The sequence below is a fragment of the Solanum pennellii genome, chromosome 7 (genome assembly GCF_001406875.1).
Source record: "Solanum pennellii chromosome 7, SPENNV200".
NCBI lineage: Eukaryota > Viridiplantae > Streptophyta > Magnoliopsida > Solanales > Solanaceae > Solanum > Solanum pennellii.
Window position 1 is genome coordinate 76,011,431 of NC_028643.1, and position 22,907 is coordinate 76,034,337.

Genomic DNA, 22,907 nt, shown 5'->3' on the forward strand with positions numbered 1-22,907 from the left:
GTCTATCAATTGAACGTGTTTTTATAATAATTTGGCTGAGAGTTTGATGCTAATTAAAAGGATAGTAATAGAGTTGGATTAGGATTTTATTTGAAATATTGTTGAGGGAATTGGGGTTGAGATAAGGATGGATATAAAATAAATAAATAATAATAATAGAAAATCAAAAAATATAAAAAAAAAAAGAGTGAAACAAACGTCCAAAGAGAGAGAAGAAAGAAAAAAAAACAAATAAATAAAAAAATAAATAGGATGAGATTTTTTAGTAAAATAAGTTAGGAAGTTGGGAATAATTAGGATAAGGGGAAGGTAATTTGAATATTTAAGATTCCGCTTTTTTTCTTCTTCTACCATTATTTTTAAACTAATTAAAAGTTGAAGATTTAAAACAAATACCATAAATTCATAATTTTATATTATTAATGTAATTTACACAATTTAATTATTTTTTATTTATTTTAAATATAACTTTTTTTTAAAAATTGGTGTTTGACTCTTTATATTTTGGTAAAAAATTAGGTGTTCACAGTTATTATGTTGCATATTTCTATTAGATAAATTTAAAAGGAAAATTACGCGTATAAGTAAGTATATACTAGTTTATCAGTTAACATAATTATTTTTGTCTTAATTACAATTCGCAACCTATTTTTAACTATAATCGTGTTAACTCAACTTTTTAATTTCCTCTAAGTCACATAATTTTATACTATAATTTGTATAACTATTTCACTTTTGATATTTGCAATTGTATAAATTTATTATTTTGAATTTATATAAAAAAATCAAATTATATAAATGAACCTACGAATTATGCAAATGAAATTGCTTAAACTAGAGCTACAATCTGTAAATATGCGATCTATAATTATGGAGCGCAATTAAATTTATTATAGAAGCTATTTGTGGAAGTTTCTCAAATTCAAATTACAACCCATCGAATTTTCTCCTATCCCGCCCCGACCCAGATCCAATTAAAATATCCTTTCATTGAAATTAAATGACCCATTAAATTCGGACTGAGAAATAGGATCCGACAAGTTCGATCCGTTTGTTATAGAATAGGCACAATCCTCCATTACACTACCGCTGTTTTACTGAAAGAAGAATTGAGAATGGCGAGAAGGCGATTGTTGCTGTTGTTAAAGCCATTCGATATGTTACCATCACGCCAATTCGATGATAGTTCTCATTTCAGAAACCCTAAGGTAATTTAAAGTAATTTGTAATTGTTATATGTATTTTAGGTGTTTGATGATATACCATAATCAGTTGTATGCATATTAGAATGAACTTTCGAGAAAACTAGTTGAGATAGGCTCTCGCGAAGGTGAGTGTATGCAAACCTTACTTATAACTTTGTGGATTAGAGAGACTGTTTTTGATAAACCCGCTGCTGCTCTGGTTAAAAGGTATGATGAAAAATATTAAAGAGAAAAAAGTAGTGACAACACAAATATTAAAGATAAACCAAAGTATAATAGACAATAACGTAATACAAATAATATTGGTAAGGAAACAAATAGATGCTTCTGGCTAGAACACTGCTCTGCCTTAACAGAGGCGTGTATAGAGGGGTTGCCGTGGGTTCACCTGAACCCATGCTCCCCTCTTTAGATCATATATATTAGTGTTATATTTTTTTAAAAAGGTATTTAAATATAGATGTGTGAACCCATAATTAAAGTATCATATAATAATACAATGATGATTGGGTGCGCTTGTCTTTTTGAGTAATACCTTTTCAAGTGGTTCTCTAGCACATTTTGACGTTTCAACTAATTTTGCTTTTGTTTTTTCCCTTAAATCTTTCAAATTTTTTCAAGTGTGTTACATTGGAAATTCCTAAAAAATTAACACCATAAATTTTTTGTATAATAAAATCTAATGCGTTTATTAAAATCTAAAACTAGTGGTACACCTATAATTTTCAAAATTTTATACTTCATATTAACCTAAAATCCAAATCGATCAAATTTATATTTAAGATATATTTTTTCGTTATTGTGCAACCATCTTGCCGAAATTCTGGAGACACCTCTGTACCCTAATACTCGACTTTTATGCTATCTTATCTCCAGGGTTATGTCCTCATTGAGCTGAAGATGTGTCATGTCTTGTGTAATCATGTTTCTCCGCTTCTTACTTGGTCTACCTTTACATCTAGTCAAACCTATCACCGTTGACCTCTCGGACCTCCTCACTAGGGCATTTGAGCTTCTGTTATTCACATGTACGAACCATCTCAACATCGCTTTCCGCATCTTGTCTATCACCGTGGCTACACTCACCTTGCCCCGTATATCTTCTTGACTGGTCATCCATCTAAGAATCCTCATTTCTGCTATTTGAAGGCGTGACTTCATGACTAGCCAACACTACACCCAATACAACACAGTCGGTCTAACAACCACTCTATAGAACTTACCTTTAGGTTTCGGTGACACATTCTTATCAATAGGACACTGGATGCGAGCCTATATTTCATCCATCCTGATACAATACGATTTGCTACATCCTCGTTGATCTACCATTTTCTTGGATTATTAACTCAAGATACTTGAAGCTTCCACCTTCTTGTGGATGACTTGTATATCAATCCTCGCTTCCCCATCCACCTCCAGTGATGAGAAACTGAACATGTATTCCAGTACTCTTGAAACCATTAGACTCTAGGCTTTGTCTCCATATCTCCAACTCCTTTGTACTCGTACTAGTTGAGGCAATGGACAGGGGTGGCCTGCTTTGTGGCGTTCCGTGTTTAAAGGTGGAACAACAATGGTTGAAGGATGGTAGTTCAAGCTACCTATTCAACTGACCACCCTTCCGCCACTGTATGTCTACCCCTGCCTTTGGGTATTAGCCTGCTAATTATATTGTTGATGTTGGTAAAATATATTGATAAAAGGTCTCCATTAGAAGGACTTGGTGATCTTTAAAGAAAACTAGTTGAAACAAAGAAAGATCGTACTTATTCTCTTATATATCGCTTAGTGAAATTTGAAGTATTATGCTTTTTCTAGTAGAATTTCTTTGTTGACTTCTACATGTTATCAATTTCAAACCAAATATTCTTCTGTTGACTTCTTTATGTTGATGTTGATTTGTACAATTGTTTGTTCTATTTAAGTGTTTTTGGATATTTTGTTAAATATTACACAATTTAATTTAATTTAATTTTTTGATGCATCCATCTATCGAAAAAAGTTTTATTGCTTCTTCAATGTTTGGATGTCCTTAGCGAGTTCCTGGCCGCTGTCCTGGGTCCTTCACTCAATCGTTCGTTACACATGAAAATGTTGTTTAACAGAACAGAATTCTACGAACCAGAATTAACATGCACCATTGGATAAACAGAAAAGAAGAAATTAATAGTCCTTGTACAAAGGGGGCAACTATTTGACTACCCATAACCATTGACAGCTCAGATTCTCCCCTCCCTTAGTTATTTTTTCTTGAAAGTTGTACATCCGAGATATTTTGTTAATTGTTACATGCATAACTAGTTATGTGCTAGAGCTTGGAACTTTAAAGTATTCAAGCAATTGAATGATATCACCTGGCTGATTCTGGTGGCTATCATGTCTTTAGCAGGTAATATGTCATTAAAATTAGAACATTTCTCGACTCCTGAGACTAATTGACCCATAATAACTAGCAGATGATTTGCACTCCAATCATTTTGAACATGATATTCTTTTCTTTTACACGTTATTCTACAAATATTTTAAGTCCCTGTTGACTGTCTTATGCCTCAATTCTTAAATTCTGATGCTCCAGTAGGGTGAGACTTCTTCTCCTGCAGTTATCGCAGGTTATAAAATATCTAGACAGTAGATCTCTGGTTCATATGGAGGCTATTAACTTCTGTCAGAATATTTTGAGGAAAAAGCATGTCGATTGGGAAGCTGTTTATCGTTTTAATCTATGTCGGCCGATCCGTGATGTAGATTTAGTAGTTACCATAGGGGGAGATGGTACGTTACTGCAGGCAAGCCATTTTATGGATGATTCCATTCCTGTTCTAGGAGTAAATTCTGACCCAACTCAAGCAGAAGAGGTTAGCTCATTTTACAATTGTTTATGATTTGTGGCTATTAACTTCTCAGAATCCATATTCAAGTCCACCTGTGATGACTTCTATTTCAAGTTGTTGTGTCACTTCTTATGTGGTTTAGGTTGAAGATTGCAATAAAGAATTTGACGCTACAAGGAGTACAGGATATCTTTGTGCAGCAACTGTTAAGAACTTTGAACAAGTGAGACTTGTTACTTATTATTTATGTTTTCCCATAAATGTACTTGTGACTTTGTATGATTACTCATGATTAAATTCTAGTGTATGCTTTTAGTTATTGATACAAGTCTAGTGTGCAGTAGAAATGGTTGGTTTTCTGGCGCCTAAAGATTGTTTTAGTTAGTCTTGCTATCACCAGTGAGACTTGGCTCCAGTGGCAACGAGCCTCATAACCTTCAGGTCTATTTTATTTATTATTTTGAGGGAAAAAAAGAACTCAAACCGATTTTGTATAACTGTCAGGAATTGTTTTGTCATGCTTAATTACTTTTTTTTTTTAATGGTTCTCCCACTCTGGATTATGCTTCACCCTTTGAAAGAGCAATAAAGTTGTTTTTTGTACTCTAGCTTTTACTTGTGCATTTTAAGTTTCCAAAAGATCTTCTCCATAAAAGCCTAAAGACTTGGTTTATTTGAGACTACCACCGAGCAACATGCACGGGGATCAGAAAGCGCAAAATGTGGTTCAAAGATCATGAAACAGTCTGCTTCAACACAATGATGTCCCTGCATATATCCTAGTTGTATCATGGGGATCAGACTGTCATTATAACGGTTAACTAGCTCGTTTATACTGTCTTGCTTCAGCTGGAGTGATGTTAGCTTCTTCTTATGTGGAGTTATGCATATTAATGGGGTGACTCCCAACAAAATGAATCATTTCATGCTCACAGTAGCATATTCACTTCCACATAGGGACACAACTTTTTCACCATGATGCTGCCACAACTCTTCATTTAGGATCCTTTTTTTTGTGGCGGTGGGTTAATTTCCTAAAGCTGCCTTAGGTATTAACTAATAACCTTTTGTTGCAGATAATAGATGATATACTTGAAAATCATGCTAGACCTTCTGAAGTCTCAAGGATGTCAATCACTCACAACTCAAAGCAACTTCCGACTTACGCACTTAATGATGTTTTAATTTGCCATCCTTGCCCTGCTACAGTTTCTCGATTCTCATTCAGGTGAAGGTTTAATTCGTTTTAGCTTATGAAGCATACTGCCCCCCATCTATGCTGTGTTGAGGTAGGTGCTTAATGATGTTTTCTCTTGACAGTAAAAAGAAAGAGGACCAGTCTTCTTCTTCAATGGTGCATTGCAGATCAAGTGGACTTAGAGTGTCAACAGCTGCTGGGTCAACAGCAGCAATGCTTTCAAGTGGTGGATTTGCAATGCCAATTTTGTCCCGAGATCTCCAGTATATAGTGAGAGAACCCATTTCTCCTGGAGCTTATAATAGCCCGATGCACGGTACTGTGAAGCCTGAGGAGTTGATGGAGATTGCATGGTATTGCAACGAAGGGCTGATTTATATCGATGGCTCTCATATTATTCACTCTGTTCAACATGGGGATATCATTGAACTCTCTTGCAAAGCTCCAAAATTGAAAATTTTCTTGCCATCTCACTTGATATCGTAAGAGTACATAACAGAATTGAACTCTTGTAAATTTGTTTACATGAAGGTGTACATAAGGGTTTGGCAGATTCTCCCTTTTAACTCTTGCAACCTTTTCTTTTTTATTGCACAATGATAGATGATGACAGTTTTACAATTTCTCAGCTCAAAGCCTGCAGGGATGACGGTTGTGGCCTAGGATTCTGCTCTCTAGACTTGCAACTCCAGAAACACTATTACGAGGAGATGTGGATCACATTTCAAAGTAGTTCTAATCATGCAAAAGAGGTAGTTTCTAGTTGAAGATGCTTATAGACTTATCAGTTATCACATTGTTTTAGTATGAACATTGAGGTGTCCGAGTTGAGTCCTCCTTAAGGAGATGTTATGAGGTTTATCTAGGTTTCGAGTTAGTTACATACACATAAAGAAAACCCGATTGGGAACTTGCTCTGAGAAATCTGGCATTGAAGATAGGGATACAAAGCATAGACACTGGGATACACAGTTTCCTTTTTATACAACTTGTGATATTTTTCTTCTTTTTGTATGTCTTGATGAAAAATATGTGTGTATTGGGGTGGGTGGGGAGGGGATCTTAAATGTCAAATGGCATTGAAGATCTTAGTGATTGCAGTATAGAAAAACTATGAATTCACTGGCTGTGACAAACACACGCAGGCCATAGTAGAGAAGTCATTAAAAGTAGGATGATAGATATTGATCATAAAAAACTAACGAGGTATTCATGTTGACACCCATACTAAATTGTGTGTCGGCTTCATTAAAGCTATTGCCTTCCACTAGAAAAGAATCAACTTCACGATTTTGTGGTGTAGTGATGAGACTACTTCATCCTCAATCAGAGATCTCGAGTTTGAAAATTCTGTTGGAAACGTCACCCTTAAATGGGTCCTAGAGTGTGCGATCTTAATTTAGTCGGTGATTCAATGTCACATGGGAAACAAAAAATATCAACTTCATTTTAGCAAGGACATTAGATATTATATGTGACCTTGTAGATCATACCACTTGCACAATTTATTAGTAGGACATAAGATTTGGAATTTGAATTTGAAGTTTTGATTTAGAATCATATTTTTGGTTGTTAGATATGAAATTTACCTTACATATTCAGACATAATTTCAACTTCAAATCAATCATTTTTTCAAGTCAAGGTCAAAGAGACCTATTGAGTGATAAATGAGACTTAATGCACTATATTTCAAATTAATAATCTCATTGGCGTTATAATTTTTTACAAAAATTATTTTGGATAATGTTTAATAGGTATGGCTGAATTTATGATATATACATGTGGGATTTCCCTGGCCTCCCCACAAGTATACAAACTACTCTACACCATCCCCTCATTACTTTTTACTGTTATTCGTAGATATCGCGAGTTCAAATTTCATAAATAACAGTATTAAGTAATGATTTTTCATTTATTCAAATTTTGGTGTACATTCAATACATATATGACTATACTAATGAATAAAAAGAATCACACATTTTTTAAAATACTTTTAAATTCTGATCTTCAACATCAGTCATTGCTACATCAAATCTTTTCGTATAAATTCCATCAATCGGAATAACAAGTGATTGAACTTGTAAATAGGAAAGTCTATTGAAATTCAATCATTTTTTTATTGATTATTTTTAAAAGAAAAAAAATATTTTAATACTTGATTTTGACTCTTTACATAGATATTATCTAACATATAATCTTTCTTTTGGCTTCTATAAAAAAAAATTAAGATCTTTTTCGGATAAAATATTCTAGTGGATATTATTCTTGTCTTCTTATTGATATTTTTATAGGACTATAGTAATATATAAAATAACAAAATATCATTGGGAGTAGATACAATAAAATCGTCAACAGTACCCACATCCAGCTCAGCGGGTCACCATTATAAACCCGACACGTTCTCTCAAAATCAACCATTTCTTTATTTTCCCCCAAATTTCTCAGAAAGCTCACAGTACAAATACTAAAAAATCAAAAATTCCATTTCCCCATTCAATCTACGCACCGTTTATTCGTTTCATTTACTGCATAAACCCACTTTTGCAACTTCCAGATCTTTTGCTTCTTCTTCATACATCAGAGTGCTGAAGAAGTGATGAAGATTCAGTGTAACGTTTGTGAGGTTGCGGAGGCGAACGTGTTGTGCTGCGCCGATGAGGCGGCGTTGTGTTGGTCGTGTGATGAGAAGGTTCATGCTGCTAATAAGCTTGCTAGTAAACATCAGAGAGTTCCTTTATCTGGTTCTTCTTCATCTATGCCTATGTGTGATATCTGCCAGGTATATAATTATACTCAGTGAATTGAATGAATTCTGTGGATATTGCTATTAGGATTCAGCTGTGTCAGTTGTATTTACTTTTATTTGTTTTGGAGTAGCGTAAATTAGACGTAGATAAAGTTGTATTTTTGACTTTTTTGGTTTTTTTTAGTACTACTGTTTATAGAATAATAACAATATTTCTTAGTGTAATTCCACAAGTGGCGTCTGAGGGTGGTATGTATGCAGCCTTACTCTTATCTTGGGAAGGCGGTGAGATTGTGTATGATCCTTGGCTCAAGGATGAAAATACAGTCTTGATGAAAATAATGGAGAAAAGAACAGTAGTTGGAATAAGTAATATCAATGATTGAGGCAAAGGAAGCAATATGTAATGATAAAATCATAGATGATGAGAATAAAGGAGAAAAGAATAGTTGTTGGAATAAATAATATCAATGACTGAGGCAAAGGAAGCAATATGTAATGATAAAATCATAGACTAAGCTTGTATGGGAATAATAAAAATGATACTAATAAGGGAAACTTGCAGTATAAGCACTATGTCTAGGTCCTAGTCAACTTGAACCTATTGCATTTCTGAGTCTGTCTTACAACCTCCAGCCTACGGTTAACTCCGTTGTGTGTCTATTCAATCAATACTATGTTATTTGCAAATAGCATATACCATGGCACCTCCATCAGATATGTTGCATCAGTTCATCCATCACCAGACAAATAAAAACGGGCTTAAGTTGATCTATGGTGCAATCCCGTCGTGACTTGAAAGTGTTCCTAGTCTCTTCCCACTTCCGTCCCAGATCTTGGCTCCACCGTAGCTGTCCTTATTCGCCCTAATGTAAGCTATGGGTACACCTCTACCCTCCAAACATCTTCACACATGACACAACCTCCTTAGGACCTTGTTGTACATACTTCTAGTTTAATGAACACCATATGTAAGTCCATCTTCCTCTACCTATACTGACACAGCCTCTTCACACCTCATCTCTACCACCCTCTCCTAAATTTTTATAGTGTGACTTTGCAACTTGATATCCCTATGGTTGTCATATTTCTGTAATCTGTACATATCCCTTGTTCTTGTACAACGAGATCATTGTACTCCACCTTTTTTGTTCGGGCACTTTTTATGTTCTAAAAATGACGTGAAACAACCCAGTTAGCCATTACATGCCTGACTATATGTGTCTTAAATTTCGAGTGCTACTGAACTAATTCTTTTGTTCTGTGGAAAGATATGCAAGTAAAGTTAAAATCGAGGTGAAAATCTAATTTCTTTTAATCATGTTGTTTCAGTAGAAATTGCATATTTGGTCTTTGCTTCGCTTGATGTTCACACCCCTTCCCTTCAAAAAATAAAAAGGAAACCCACAGAAGAGGCAGGAAATAACAAAATAAAGAAAGGAGATTAGGGGTATTCCTTCCTGCATGCATTATGAAGATATGCAGATCTTTTTCACGAATGGATATATGGAGGTCTAAGTTAAATATTCTGCTTCCTTCTTGATTGGTTATGGTTCCATGAAAAGCTGCTGATTCATGGAAATTAATGTAGGATATGGTTTGCATATGGCATGTGGAGGGCTCGTCTAGAGGTTCTTAATGTTAAACTATGGGGTACCCTTTTCCCTTATTTGGCAGTCCTTTTGGGCAAGAGATTAAGGAAGCAAGAGGTGATAGATTCCTACTTTTCTGCTTAGAGGTTTCTCAACATCTGTTTATAAGATATACTGAAATGCATTATCGGGTGCCCCACATGTGATCATCAGAAGATCCAGTGTATTACACATATCAAGAAGGACAACCAATTGTGATTACTTGTTGTTCACATAAGGGTTCATGGTTAAGGATCGTTTATTGTTCACTTTTACCTGAAGAGGAAAAACTGAGGTTGAGTCCAGTCTCCTTTATTAATTTATCTTATTGAAAAAGGGTGAAAAAAGAGGTTTTGGGATGGGGGAGAAGGTGAGGTGATGGTGCATTTACCCTCTTATAAAGCAGAAACCTTAATCTGGAGCCTTAGCCATAACCTGTTCTCCAGTTCATAATTATGAATATTCATAGACAGAAAACTATTTTTAGCTTTTGCAACCCACACCTTTGCTCTAGAGGGGAGCCACTCTTTAAAATATAATCTCTTCTTTTTTTTTAAAGAAGAGAAGAAAAAAACACTTCTCTAAGGGAGATGCAGCTCCATGTTTCAAAAAACATATAGAAGCTCAGTTAGAGGTCGAAAATGTTAGTATCACATAGGATTAAATGTGCCTGTTCAGATTGTAATGCTTATGCAATCATCTGGAGTGCTCATGATATTAAATCATGAACATTACTGGCCTTTTATTCTATTGTAAGTGCAGATATTAATCACCTTAAGGAGTTTGTGGTTATTAGTTGGACTCATACTGTTGCATGAAGCATAAGTTACCATTTGGCGTAGCGGAAGTGATTGCATCTTTCTCTTCTGGAGATTTGATTTGATAGCTAAGGTTTTTATTTTCCTTTCCCTTTGTGGACCCAAAACTGTTATTTCCCAAGTTTATGTAATTTTGCTACCTTCTAATGGAAGTCCCTTCACTTCTGTGCTTCAGTGTGACTTTAGATGTATATAATTCATGTTTATTTACCTATCAATTTCTTTTTCCTTTTTTAAATTGGTCTTATCTCCAGTTTATTAGTGCCGTACTATTCTGAGTATTGATAAAAAGGATTCTATTTATGCAGGAAACAGTTGGCTATTTCTTTTGTCTTGAGGATCGGGCATTACTTTGCCGAAAATGTGATATTGCTATTCACACAGCTAATCCTCATGTTGCAGCTCACCAAAGATTTTTGCTGACTGGAGTGAAAGTAGGACTTGAACCTGTTGATCCTGGTGGTATTTCATCCACGGGGACATCACAGTCCATTCAGAAGGTTTCTGAGCCAGAGTCTGCTCCACTTTCTAAACGAAATGTCCCAGTATCATTGGATGTTCAATTTAACAAAGTATTACCTACCCAGGTCAGTGGCGTTGAGGATTTTGCTCCTACTAAGTCTCTGTTTGCTGGAGGTTCTGCAGCTGGAAGTATGCCACAATGGCAGTTCGATGAATTTATTGGTCTGAGTGATTTCAATCAAAATTATGGATACATGGATGATGGATCATCTAAGGTACGGTTTAAGTTGTAGTTATTGTTTGTAGTATTTCACAATTGAAATTAGATGAATTTCTTGGACTGCATTTTAATCAGAAGTATGGGATGGATGACTGATTACTTGAGGTATTATTTAGATCTTACTTTTCATGAATATCTTGGACTGCATCTGTATTTCTGATATCTCCTTAGCTGGACCTGGTTGTATTGGATTATCATCCAAAAGAGAAAAATCCCTGATAGAGTCTATTCCTGCCAGCACAGTTGTGTGGCATGCATGCTCTGTTATCTATACTTAAGGGTTTAAGTCGTAAGCGTGTATTTTACCCTATAAGAAATCCGAGAATAATCTTCATCTAAAAACATGGAACTGGAAAATGAGTTTATGGTTGGATTATCTGTTGGTAGGACCACTTTATGCATATACTGTTAGCCCCAATCCAATCTTTTGATTGAACAGACATTTTGCCACGAACTTGCCCTTCCCCTTCATATGACAAACTCATAGGTGCTAAAGATTGTTGGAGTATTACCATATTGGTGATCTCGCACTTCGCCAAGTAAATTTGGGCCTCTCAATTGCTTGGAACTCCTTAGTGTTGAATATAGACATTCTAAAGTGCACCATTATAATTAGCATGTGGCTGGATCACAACCTTGCTTAGGGTTGTGACAAAATAGAAGCAGCTTTAGCTATTGCATCATGCCCTTTTGTTTTGGGCATTCATGCTACAGAAAATATGCCTTGGTGTTAGTCACATTATTGTTTCTATGGGTGCTTAGTATATGAAGATACATTTTCGACCATATGGTTGCTAGATATGACTGTAGTCAAAGGTATTTTATCCAAAAGTTTGACAGCAATGACTGTTTCATTTTCCCTAAATAAATATTTGGTATATCGCTTGCCTCTTTTCTACAAGTAGAATGCATGGATATACCCAGATAATTAATAATTTGCACAGGGACTATGTTCAATGGCTTCTAAATTAGTTCCTCCATTAAAATCTATCAGGCGGATAATGGCAAACTTGGTGGAGAGTCAGACTCTTCATCAATCTTAAGAGTTGAAGATGAAGAACTAGATGGTGATGAGTGCTTGGGTCAGGTGCCAGACACATCTTGGGCAGTGCCACAAGTTCCTTCCCCACCTACGGCCTCTGGACTTTACTGGCCCAAAACTTACCAGAATCCGTTCGACTCTGCAGTGTTTGTGCCTGACATTAGTTACTCCCCTTCATCGAGCCTTCAACAACAACCTCCAAGTGGTACTCGTCTGAAACGAAGAAGGCAGTGTTAATGCACTTTAAGCTTCTTCGCTCACGTTTGTGATAGGTGATTCAGATCCCTAAGCTGTTCGCTCATGTTAGTGATAGGTGTTGCAGATCCCTAAGCTGTTCGCTCATGTTAGTGATAGGTGTTGCAGATCCCTAAGCTCTTCACTAAAGTTAGTGATAGGTGTCTAGATAGAGCGGTGTGTGGTAGTTGAAATTTGATTTAAAGTTGTTTCCGCAATGATTATTGTGTGTTTCTCCAATGTAAGTAACCTGCACTGTCTGCTGCAGTTACATAGAATGCCAAAAGTGTATTAGTTCCACTCCAATTCCCTGAAGTTGTACAAGAAAATGAATGTGTAAAACTGGAACCAGAGAAAAATGACCATTGTATCATCTTAATTTACCTCCTCTCACTTTTTCTCCTAGTCGATTTGAAATTGCATATTAGAAATGTGCATTTTAGTTCACTTTGTTGAATATTTGTATTCTAGCCAATCACCGACAACAATATATTCAGTGTAATTCCACAAAGGTTGGAGACAGTAACATGTATACAGACCTTACCCTTACCTTTGTCGGGTAGAGAGGTTATTTATGATGATTCTTTGGTTTCCCCCACCCCACCCAAAACACACACATAGTAAAGGAGATTTTAAACATCTAGCGTCACAAGTTATATGAATATCTACATTATCATGCATTTAATGCATTGTTTACCCATATTAAATATCGGCGGGTTAGGCGTTTAATTTGTTTTTTGGTGTTAACCTATTTTCAACCCGTACAGGATCCCTTCATTTCCCAATAGCCTCGTGATGCGTTGTTAAAAGTGGCTGGTCCAAGCTTTCTTATCTTTGTATAAATTCATTCAAAGTGGATGAAGTTATAAGTGGTCGAAATCAAGAGGCAGCTCATTTGCATTGGTACCTACTGTCAATTATTGTATAGAAGAGCTGTAAAAGCTCTACTATTTGCTCATCTAATGTTAACACATGCCTTTGCCTAACCTAAGGCCCCCCCACATGGGAGAAATTTGCAAATTTAGGCTTCCAACTTAAGTAAATAAGTAGACTTTGACATATATATATATGTATAAACACGTGGAATGGTTGCGTTAGGCTTCGAGTTGGAGAGTACTTATTGGAAAAGGGGTTCAACTGAATTCTCCTCTATCTCTGTCTGTTTTCTAGGTTTGGAAAAGCGTAGATTTTCCAAGAATGAGAATCATATGATATGTTGGAAATTTCTTATGATAATCATTCACATTTGCAACGTATCTTAATGCCTGAAAGTTAGATAGGATAATGCTATGTCCACTTAGACAAATTCAGATATTCAAGAATTGCGAGTTGTGTTATAAATTAAACAGGTCTAGTTTAAGAAATTATCAATATGTAAGATGCGTTATCTGGATTATGTTAATTTCGCCAATATCGATCCCAAACTCTATAGCATGTTTGGAATAAAATTTCCGACTTCGTCATCACGAGAAGCACAAACACATTGGTTTTGCATTGAGCAATGGTTCAAAGTTTGGCGTAGTGGTATAATCCGACTGGCCTTATAAGTTTGCTGATAACATAAACTATTCTTTTATATTCTTTAAAAAGCCTTAAAAGACATAATAAACGTGCTAGCCTTTTACTTTACGAATCTTTAATAAAATAGTTGTGGTTGCCCATCATGTGCTTAGGAGCCATTTTTCTCCTTTTTTTGAGGGGTCACTTCTCTTGTACGTTGTTTATGATGCGTGAGGAACATCTTTTTCTTTTTCTTTTTTTTTCCGAATTAATCGTACTCTTTTAAGTCAATTTGCTCTAATCTCGACTAATTTCATAAAATACAAGAGAGATTATTTAGCATTTTCTTTTTGTCTCTATTGAGATATAAACTTAAAGACATCAATTACTAGGTTATATCTTTAAATACTAGACCTCGACTAATTTTATTAAATATTTACACAAAAACTTAAACAAATGATAAAAAAAAGCATATCATAATGTATCTCCAAAAATTTGAATCTCGAACTTCATAGTTTTCAATTATCTTTTTTATGTTTTTCACCCTGAGTTTATTGGTCTCTCACTTCCTAACAAAGACGATTTTACATCTAAAAGAAATTAAACTTGAAATTTTTAATTAAAAATAAATAAATACTTATCATTTCGCTATCGGTCTTATTTGTTATTGATTAGCAGGTCAGTTACACATTTAGTTGCATTATCATGTGTCAGGGACATTGTGCCCTCCCATTAATGTATGCCTGTAAGATTGAACTGTTGACAACTCCAATTGCATCTCATAAATTATTTAGCACAGAAAACAAAAAAAAAGTTTAGAAATTAAATATGAAAACTAACCATTCAAATTCCAGCTCAAACATGAAATTGCTTGAGCTGAATTGATTGCCCTATGAGTACCAAGTACAAACTCCATTTTTTTTTTCAAACCAAAAAAAAAAAAAAAAAAAAAACCACCCTATACATATTAATTTACAGAAACTTCACCTAAATCATCACACTCATAGTGACAATATTACTTATTCACTCTTTTTTAAAGATACTAATAATTATCAAAAAAAGTTTAACTTTTTTGATCATGAGGAAACATAAAAGACATTGAAGAAATTTTACTTGTTATAGTATCCAATATTTCTGATGCAGATGGCCTTAGGCTTGGTGAATCACCAAGACAAAATCCTGCTAATGACACCATAGCTTTAGCTTCTTCCAAATTATAAGCTCCGTTAAGCTTTGAATCCACCATTTCTATAACTTTAGATGAATCCCTTAATATAGTTCCAGCTTTTGATATTAATCTTTCTCCATTATCCGATGAAAGAGCTTCGAATCCAGAAATTAACTCTAGAACAATTATGCCATAGCTGTAGATATCGTTTTTCTTCGAAGCAATGCCAGTTCTCAAGTAATGAGGATCTGTGTATCCTGGAGAACCAAGCATCATTCGATATGCTGATGGTGGTAGAATTGTGGAAGAAAATCCCATTTTGGCTGACCCAAAATCGCAGAGTTTAGAGTTGTATTTCTTGTCTAGTAAAATATTAGAAGCCTTGATATCCCCATGGACGATTGGGAGTGGGCATTTGTCATGGAGATATTCTATGGCTTTAGCAAGTTGAAATGCTATAACCATACGATTTCTCCATGAAAGTGATTTTCTACCATCAACGCCGCCGTGTAGTTTCTCCTGTAAAGTTCCATTAGGCACATATTCAAAAACTAACATACCTTCTTCTCCATTATCACAATTTCCTAGGAATTTCACAATGTTTTCGTGTTGAATTTGCAGCAAAATGTCTAATTCTTGCTTGTAAACTCTCTGAAAACGCTCAGAGCTTAAATCCATGATCTTCACAGCAGCAAGCATTGAATCTGGAAATTGAGCTAAATACACCATACTAAATCCTCCATAAGCAATCAACCTCGACCTCGATAAATTCATAGTGAATTTCTCAACTTCATCACAAGTAAATAGCCTCTTCACCCCTAATTTCTTCAAATCCCCATTTTCTTCTAAATCCCCTGTAACCCTAGCATCAGTACCCTTACCCCGCCGCCTTAACTTGAACCCCAAACACTTAAACAACGCCATTAAAGCAAAGCAAACAAACACCAAAACTGAAACAACAACAACAACAACAAAAACTCTGTTATCGTAAAATGTATTTTTCTGGGTTGGAGTTGAATCAACGATACTATAAAGGGGTTTCGTCGGTGGAGTGGCTAGTAAGGGTTTCGATGAAGCAGAGGAAGAAGAAGAAATGGAGAAAAAGAGAAATATAGAAAAGAAATGGGAACAAGTGAACAAAGAACCCCACCACCTACAGACAAATGGACTATTTCTATGTATAGAGTTGTTTGATTTTGAAATTTTCTTAATATTTGACAATTTTTTACTCTTTACAGTGCTGGAAGGTGAGGCTTCCATGGAAGCAACAAAATCCAACAAGGGATTTTTTCTTTTTTTAATTCTAAAAACAAAGATATATTATACCGATGAAAAAAATAAAAATAAGTGGAGACATGATAAAAATAAATAAAATCAATGTAGTAGGAATATGAATAGGAATAATAAAAGTGGAAAAATGCATATAGTTTATAAAAATGTGAAGGGGGTGACTGACTCGGAAAGGCAACAATCGATACAAAAATCGAACCTACCGATAAGTCAGAACGAAAAAAATATTATTAGGTTAATATTCTTTTTAATAATTTTATAAAAAAATAAAATTGAATTTTCGATTTGGTATTAATTTTTGATATTGAATAAATCGATGATTCATTAAAACGATAGTTAGTTATTACTATACACTTCATAAATATTAAATACTATTAATAATTTAACATAACTAGATTCTGCACTATGGTCTACACACTCATACATTATATCACTTCTACTTTTCATTAGAAATTTCATATTATGTTTTGGTTATAACATGTTATTACAGCCTTCGTATTATATCTGCTCTTATTGATAAAATTTCTCATTATATTTTTTATTTCACTATATCAAAGCATATACATCTAATTTTGTTTGTCTTACTATACATACCAAATTGTTAAATAAGTGAAAAATCATATATATGATAATAATACTCCTTGTATTAAGGGTTTAGTTTGAGTCAACTTTTTCTATAATGGAAATCAAATAATCAAACCAATTAGGAGTAATTGATTTCTGAAATATCTGAATAACAATTAAACTCGTTTTTTCACCTATTCATTTTAATTAAATTTTCAATTTTTTTTGTTGGTTTTTAAAAACGTGACATACACTACCAAATAAAAAAATCCAGTGTCTATATTTCAAAATAATATTACCAAGTCAATTGCTCTTTCAACCAGAAAACCGTGTGCATTTGTCTAAAAATTTAGTCATTTTCAAATATTATAATAAAACTTTTCTTTTTATGATTAAAAGAAGGAAAGTACTAAAATATTTCGAAACAAGAATTTTAATAGCTCAATTGATTAACATTTTTAAATTTTATCTTATTATTAACGGTTTAATTTCCAATCTTATAATCTTTGGACATTATTTCTCTCATGTGTAATCATTTAAAAAAGAAAAAAAATATAGAAGAAGTCATTATTTGAACATCTAAATGAAATTTTGCAGGTTACTCCCTCCGTCTGGTAATGTTTGTCATGGTTTTTATTTTTAGAATCAAACTATAAAAACTTTGACTAACATTTTAAGATGTATTTTTTAATCATATTAATATGTAAAAAATTGTAATTTTATAGTATTTTTTAGAATATTTAATTTTTTTGTTTAATTAATTGAACTAATGTAATCTAATTTATCTTTGAAAATTAATCAAATTGATTATCAATAAGCGCAACATGACAAATAATTTCGAACAGGGGAGTATCTATTTAGCCTTTTACCTACCATAATTTTAGCACATTCACGTAAAAGTCATTTAATAGCACTAATTATAAGGACCATTTGATTAAATTAATACTCGTTTCGTCCATTTTATTTATCATGTCATGCTTTTTAAAAGTCAATTTGATTAACTTTCAAAATTAAATTAGATTACATTAATTTAATATTTTAAATCAAAAAAACTAGATATTCAAAAATTATATAAAAAATAGTATAAATTATAATTTTTTGCATATCAATATGATGAAAAAATATAATTTAAAATATTAGTCAAAATTTATATAATTTAACTTTAAAAATAAAAAATATGACAAATAATATAGTTATCTCCCAAATTTTGTTTTACTTTTTGAAGAGAGGTCGGCTTTTTAAGAAAACTAATGTAGATTCTTCATAAATTTTTTTAGTAAAGAAGTAAGAACAATTAGTGCAATTATTTCGAAGAAACATTATTTTTTAAAATGAAAAATCAAAGAATAGATAAAATATTCTTTTTGTCCCAATTCATTTTTTTAATTCGTCTTAAAAAATTTTTATAATTAGAAAGAAAAGATTTAACTTTGAAATTTTCATTTCACACTTTAATAAAATGATTTCTTGTCATACATCTTTAAGATTAGTATTAAATTATTATTTTCAAAATTCTTTCTTTCTTTCTAAAATTTTTTGGTGTGAAGTTAAACAGTGTTACATAATAAAGATGGAGACAGAGAACTGAAGCATCTTCGGGATTAGCTATTATTTCCCCAATGATCGTAGTACCAAGTACTTCCTGGCGATCTCTAATATGATTCGATTTATAAATAAGTATCTCTTATAAAAATATGAGTAGTTGGCTTCATATAATTCAGAAAATACTATTTTTCTCGAAGCTTATTATTCATATTTCTCATTAAAAGGTATTATTCGATAATATATTTTTAGCATACTCCCTGAATAATTATCATGACTAACAATCAAATCAACATAATTGGACTAATAAGAATGGGAAAATGACTAATTTAAGTTTATTAAACATGAAAGGGCCAACACTTGATTAGATAATTGCAATTAATAATTCATAATTGTAGTTAGTACATAGTTTTCAGAGGGGTAAGTAGTAATTAAAATAAAAGGAAAAGAAGTCTATACAAGGCATGAAGACAGACACAATGAAGATTTGGATCTTATGGTCAACTCAATCTAATAGTGACATCTTAACAGGCACTACTATTTTTCTTTTGTGTCTATTTGTATTTTTTAATTTTTTCAAAATTCTTTTGGGTTGGTAGCCCTAGTGAGTCATGCCAAATGGCGGAGTTTGATTTTGAGTTTACGAGTTTTAGATTATTAAAAAGTCATTTCATTCAATTCTCAATGAATTATACTATACATTAAGTACGTTGTGAAGTATAAATATAAAATTCATGTTAAAATTATTGAATTTCATAAAATATACGAATAAAAATATAGTTATGACTTAAATAAATAGAAATATATCGTTATATAAGAGAAAAATGATTTTTCATCTATTACAAGGTATATGTGAAGGTATATAAGTAGGAGTGGAGCTTGGTTGGGTAGTTATTATCTCCTAAAATTAAAATACATTAAATAGAATTACGTATTAAAGTTCAATTAGTTTTTTTCGTTCAAGTCAAAATTTAAAACATGATCGATGAAGCTAACCTCACTACTGACCTACGAGCAAACTTGTTCTTCTTAGGAATCTACGGACCTAGTGACCAAAGCAAAATCAGGTCATATTAAAACCAGAAGAGGGAATTCAATATCAATCGCCATCTCCTAGGCACACGTGATTGTTTCACCCCTATCACGTCCTTAACGTCCCTTATTATTTCGTGCGGAATTCTTATTATTAATTCAAGAATTTAGATTTGATTGATTTACTATTGGAAAGTTTTATTCATTTACTTTAATTAATCAATGTCTTGTAAAGAATTTAATTAATTTTCTTATGCAAAACTATACTTCATGTCATAAATTATTATGAGGGTAATTAAACCCATCAAATCCATTGTCCATCAGTCTCCGTGTGTCACTGCATAATAGACTTTAGTTTATAATTTTTTTTTTCCTGTGAATAGTCACTCATATAAATGCAATTGTATTGGTGTCGGTGCAATCACTTCCCAATGACCTAGATATTATATATAGTTAAAATAATTTCACAATTTTATTTATTTGAGTCATTCATATTTAATAAATAGTGAATAATCGATTCATATGTGTAGTTTATCGATGACATAATTTTAAATAAAAAGATTTGAAGGTTGAAGATTATTAGTGTAGAAAATTAGTAGGTGGTTGAATGTTATCTAGTTTATATTATTCTTCTGTTATCTCGCTCTTCAATTTTATTCTTTAAGTGTTATTTCTTTTGCTTTAGTTAAGATATTTATTTGTTGTTGCTATTATTTTATCTCTATTATTTTCTATATGACTTTTCTTTATTGCATTTTTTCCGTACTTATTTTTCTATGCTTTACTTGAGTGGTTGAGTCAATGGATCATCATAAAGGACCTCTTTATTTTTACGAGGTAACATACGATTGCATGTTCATCACTTCTGGGATTACATGCACGAAATATATTATTATAGTTACTATAAATGAAAAATATATTGTTTGAAAAATTGAATAATGTAAAATTGTAAGCGTGTGATGCAATTTCAGTCCTAGTAAGAATGTTAGAAAATTAAGTGTAAGACCAGATAAAAAAATGAATTTTAACCTAATTCAAATCATATTTATTATCAAGAAAGAAAACTCAATACTTTTTTTTTTACGTTTAAATTTTTATACTGAAACATGAACAATATAATATGAACGATTTTTCTATTATCTCAATTCTTTTTTTTAATGGATCTTTTTTGCTTCGGTGCAAATTAAATATGAAATATTTTATTTTTCTATATTTAATTTAGTTGATTGATGTTTTTTTTTCTTTCTTTCTAATATTCATTACCAACCAAATCAAGAAGACAAACGAATCGTGACAAACATCCCGTGTACTATATTGAAAATGTTGATTAGGTTTTGTTTAAATTGACAAATAAAATATCATACATCGAATTCTTCCTTTTTTTTTTAAAATCTTCATTTCATTTGTTGGTTTGTTGAATAAATAATAATAATAATAATAAAGAAAAGTATAGAGAATGAATGAAGTTTCACTTTAACAAACCACGTTTATCATATAGGACACAATTAAGTTTGAGCTTTTTTTTTTTGACAAAGAAAATTGATTTAAAGAATTTGGCTTTTTCTACCAAAATAAAAAGTTATTCTCAATCAAGACCAACACAAGAATAATAAAATGCCATGTAAATCTAAAATTTCATGGATTGATTTATTAGTGCAAAAAGATAGATTCAAAATTTATATTTTATGTGAAGTTTTTAAAATTATTTTCGTTCTTTTGATTTATTTATCTGATTTTAATTAGTATAAAGTTAAAAAAAAAACAAAGAATATCTTTTTGAATCTGTTAACTAAAGATATGTAGAATGTATCAAAATATCGTCTAACCATGTAAACACGTAATGTGAAAAATTGAAATTAAACAATTATCAAAAAAGAAAAAGATATTTTTTTAAAAAAATGAACTAAAAAAGAAAATCAGACAAACCGATAAACAATTATTATATAGAGTACCAACTCGGGACTTTATTAGTATAAAGCGGCATTATCTCTTTACTAAATCCTCCCTCGCTTACCACCATGAACAAGACCTTTCCCGATCAATTGGTTTTTCATTATTTAATAAGAAAGATGGCAAATCCTACCTATTTCTTTTGAAATCTTAGTAATTTTTCACATTGAAGTGTTTTCACTTTTAATTAGAACAGTTGAATTTAATAATTAAAAAACAATAATATTAAGATAAGACGTTTTACCTCTCTGATTAGATCTTTTGAGTACAAATCTAAATTAGGTGAATTAATCTGAGTTTAAGATGTCAAATCCATACAAAAACTAAAAGGATTAGCAACGAATTTCTTCTTTTCCACTAATTAACTTTGAAAAAGTCGTATTGTGGCTCCCAATTAATTTTTTCTTTGTCATATTCCCATCTTTTCATTTGTTGGCGCAATAAATATGTAACAAATTTAGTTTAATTATATAACTTTTTTGTTTGACCAAAGAAGAAATTAGGAGTAATATCTTTTTTTAGAGATTTAAATAGAGTACTCCAAATTTAAAAAAATTAAAAGAAAGTAGTTAAAGCCGATTTGAATTAATTTATTTTAATTTCTTTAAAAAAAATTAAAATAGTTTTTAACTTTTAAAGTGTCTTTATGGTGTTTAAGTAAATAAAAATGATTTTATGCACTTGGTTTAAAGTTAAAATAACAAAATTAATCAAAAGTTAATACGAGTTTATGATGTCAAATCCATACAAAAACTAAAGGATTAGCAAGGAATTTCTTCCTTTTCACTAATTAACTTTTAAAAAGTACTGCAGTGGCTCCCATTCAATTTTTTTTTCTTTTGTCATGTTTAATCTTTTCATTTATCGAAGCAATAAATAATTATTTTGTTTTAATTTATATAAAGTAATTTAAATTATTTAAACTAAAATATTTAATATTAGTTGTAATTTTATCAAACAAAACTAATATAGTAGTCAATCGAGCTAATGACTCAAAATATCATATTACAAAAAAGGAGAAAGTATAACTTGAAAGTATTATTTATTTCTCCAAATAATAATATCTTCATGTAAATTAAAAATAGAAAATAATTAATACTATAAATGCTTTTTCCCGCAATTGACGTTATTATTTCCTTTTCATTCATATTCATAACTATCAATCAATTAAAATCTATCAAATATAAATTCCATCTTTTTGATTGAACTGAAAAAAAAAAAAGCAAACCTTGAAATTAATACTTCAAAATTTTATATATCGCTATTTTTCATTATGAATCTGAAATTAAATAATCAACTAACTTAGCTGTGATCTTCTGTCTATTGTACAAGAATTTAATTGGACACCTTGTAGTGATTTTGATATGTGATGAATATACGACGTGTTCAGAGACAGGGCTAGGTAGAGGTTCG

At 32.0% G+C, this 22,907-nt stretch overlaps 3 protein-coding genes across 10 annotated transcripts; 2 read left to right on the plus strand and 1 right to left on the minus strand.

Annotated features, from left to right (window-relative positions):
* The first annotated feature begins 1,012 nt into the window (after positions 1–1,012).
* Positions 1,013–6,220, plus strand: LOC107024303 (NADH kinase). Of its 3 annotated transcripts, XM_027918747.1 has the most exons (7): positions 1,055–1,208; positions 2,082–2,834; positions 3,806–4,060; positions 4,179–4,259; positions 5,113–5,264; positions 5,357–5,716; positions 5,864–6,220. In XM_027918747.1, exons 2-7 carry the CDS (start codon positions 2,790–2,792, stop codon positions 5,895–5,897), a joined length of 927 nt encoding a protein of 308 aa, XP_027774548.1. In that variant the 5' UTR covers positions 1,055–1,208; positions 2,082–2,789; the 3' UTR covers positions 5,898–6,220. The 3 variants fall into 3 exon arrangements, with proteins under 3 accessions (XP_015080748.1, XP_027774547.1, XP_027774548.1); XM_015225262.2 differs by lacking the exon at positions 2,082–2,834 and having other exon boundaries at positions 1,013–1,208; XM_027918746.1 differs by lacking the exon at positions 2,082–2,834 and having other exon boundaries at positions 1,029–1,208; positions 3,784–4,060.
* A 1,386-nt stretch (positions 6,221–7,606) lies between these two features.
* On the plus strand, positions 7,607–12,853 carry LOC107023950 (B-box zinc finger protein 22). Of its 6 annotated transcripts, none has more exons than XM_015224801.2 (5): positions 7,622–8,014; positions 9,573–9,690; positions 10,739–10,930; positions 11,018–11,167; positions 12,167–12,853. In XM_015224801.2, the coding sequence occupies exons 1-5, from the start codon at positions 7,890–7,892 to the stop codon at positions 12,449–12,451; spliced, it is 870 nt and encodes a 289-aa protein (XP_015080287.1). In that variant the 5' UTR covers positions 7,622–7,889; the 3' UTR covers positions 12,452–12,853. The 6 variants fall into 6 exon arrangements, with proteins under 6 accessions (XP_027774194.1, XP_015080287.1, XP_015080284.1 ...); XM_027918392.1 differs by adding an exon at positions 9,317–9,493 and having other exon boundaries at positions 7,876–8,014; positions 10,739–11,167; XM_027918391.1 differs by adding an exon at positions 9,314–9,493 and having other exon boundaries at positions 7,881–8,014; positions 10,739–11,167.
* Positions 12,854–14,705: 1,852 nt separating this feature from the next.
* LOC107024419 (probable receptor-like protein kinase At1g33260) lies at positions 14,706–16,483 on the minus strand. Its single transcript, XM_015225400.2, has one exon. The coding sequence runs from the start codon at positions 16,374–16,376 to the stop codon at positions 15,012–15,014; it is 1,365 nt and encodes a 454-aa protein (XP_015080886.1). The 5' UTR covers positions 16,377–16,483; the 3' UTR covers positions 14,706–15,011.
* Between the last annotated feature and the right edge of the window lie 6,424 nt (positions 16,484–22,907).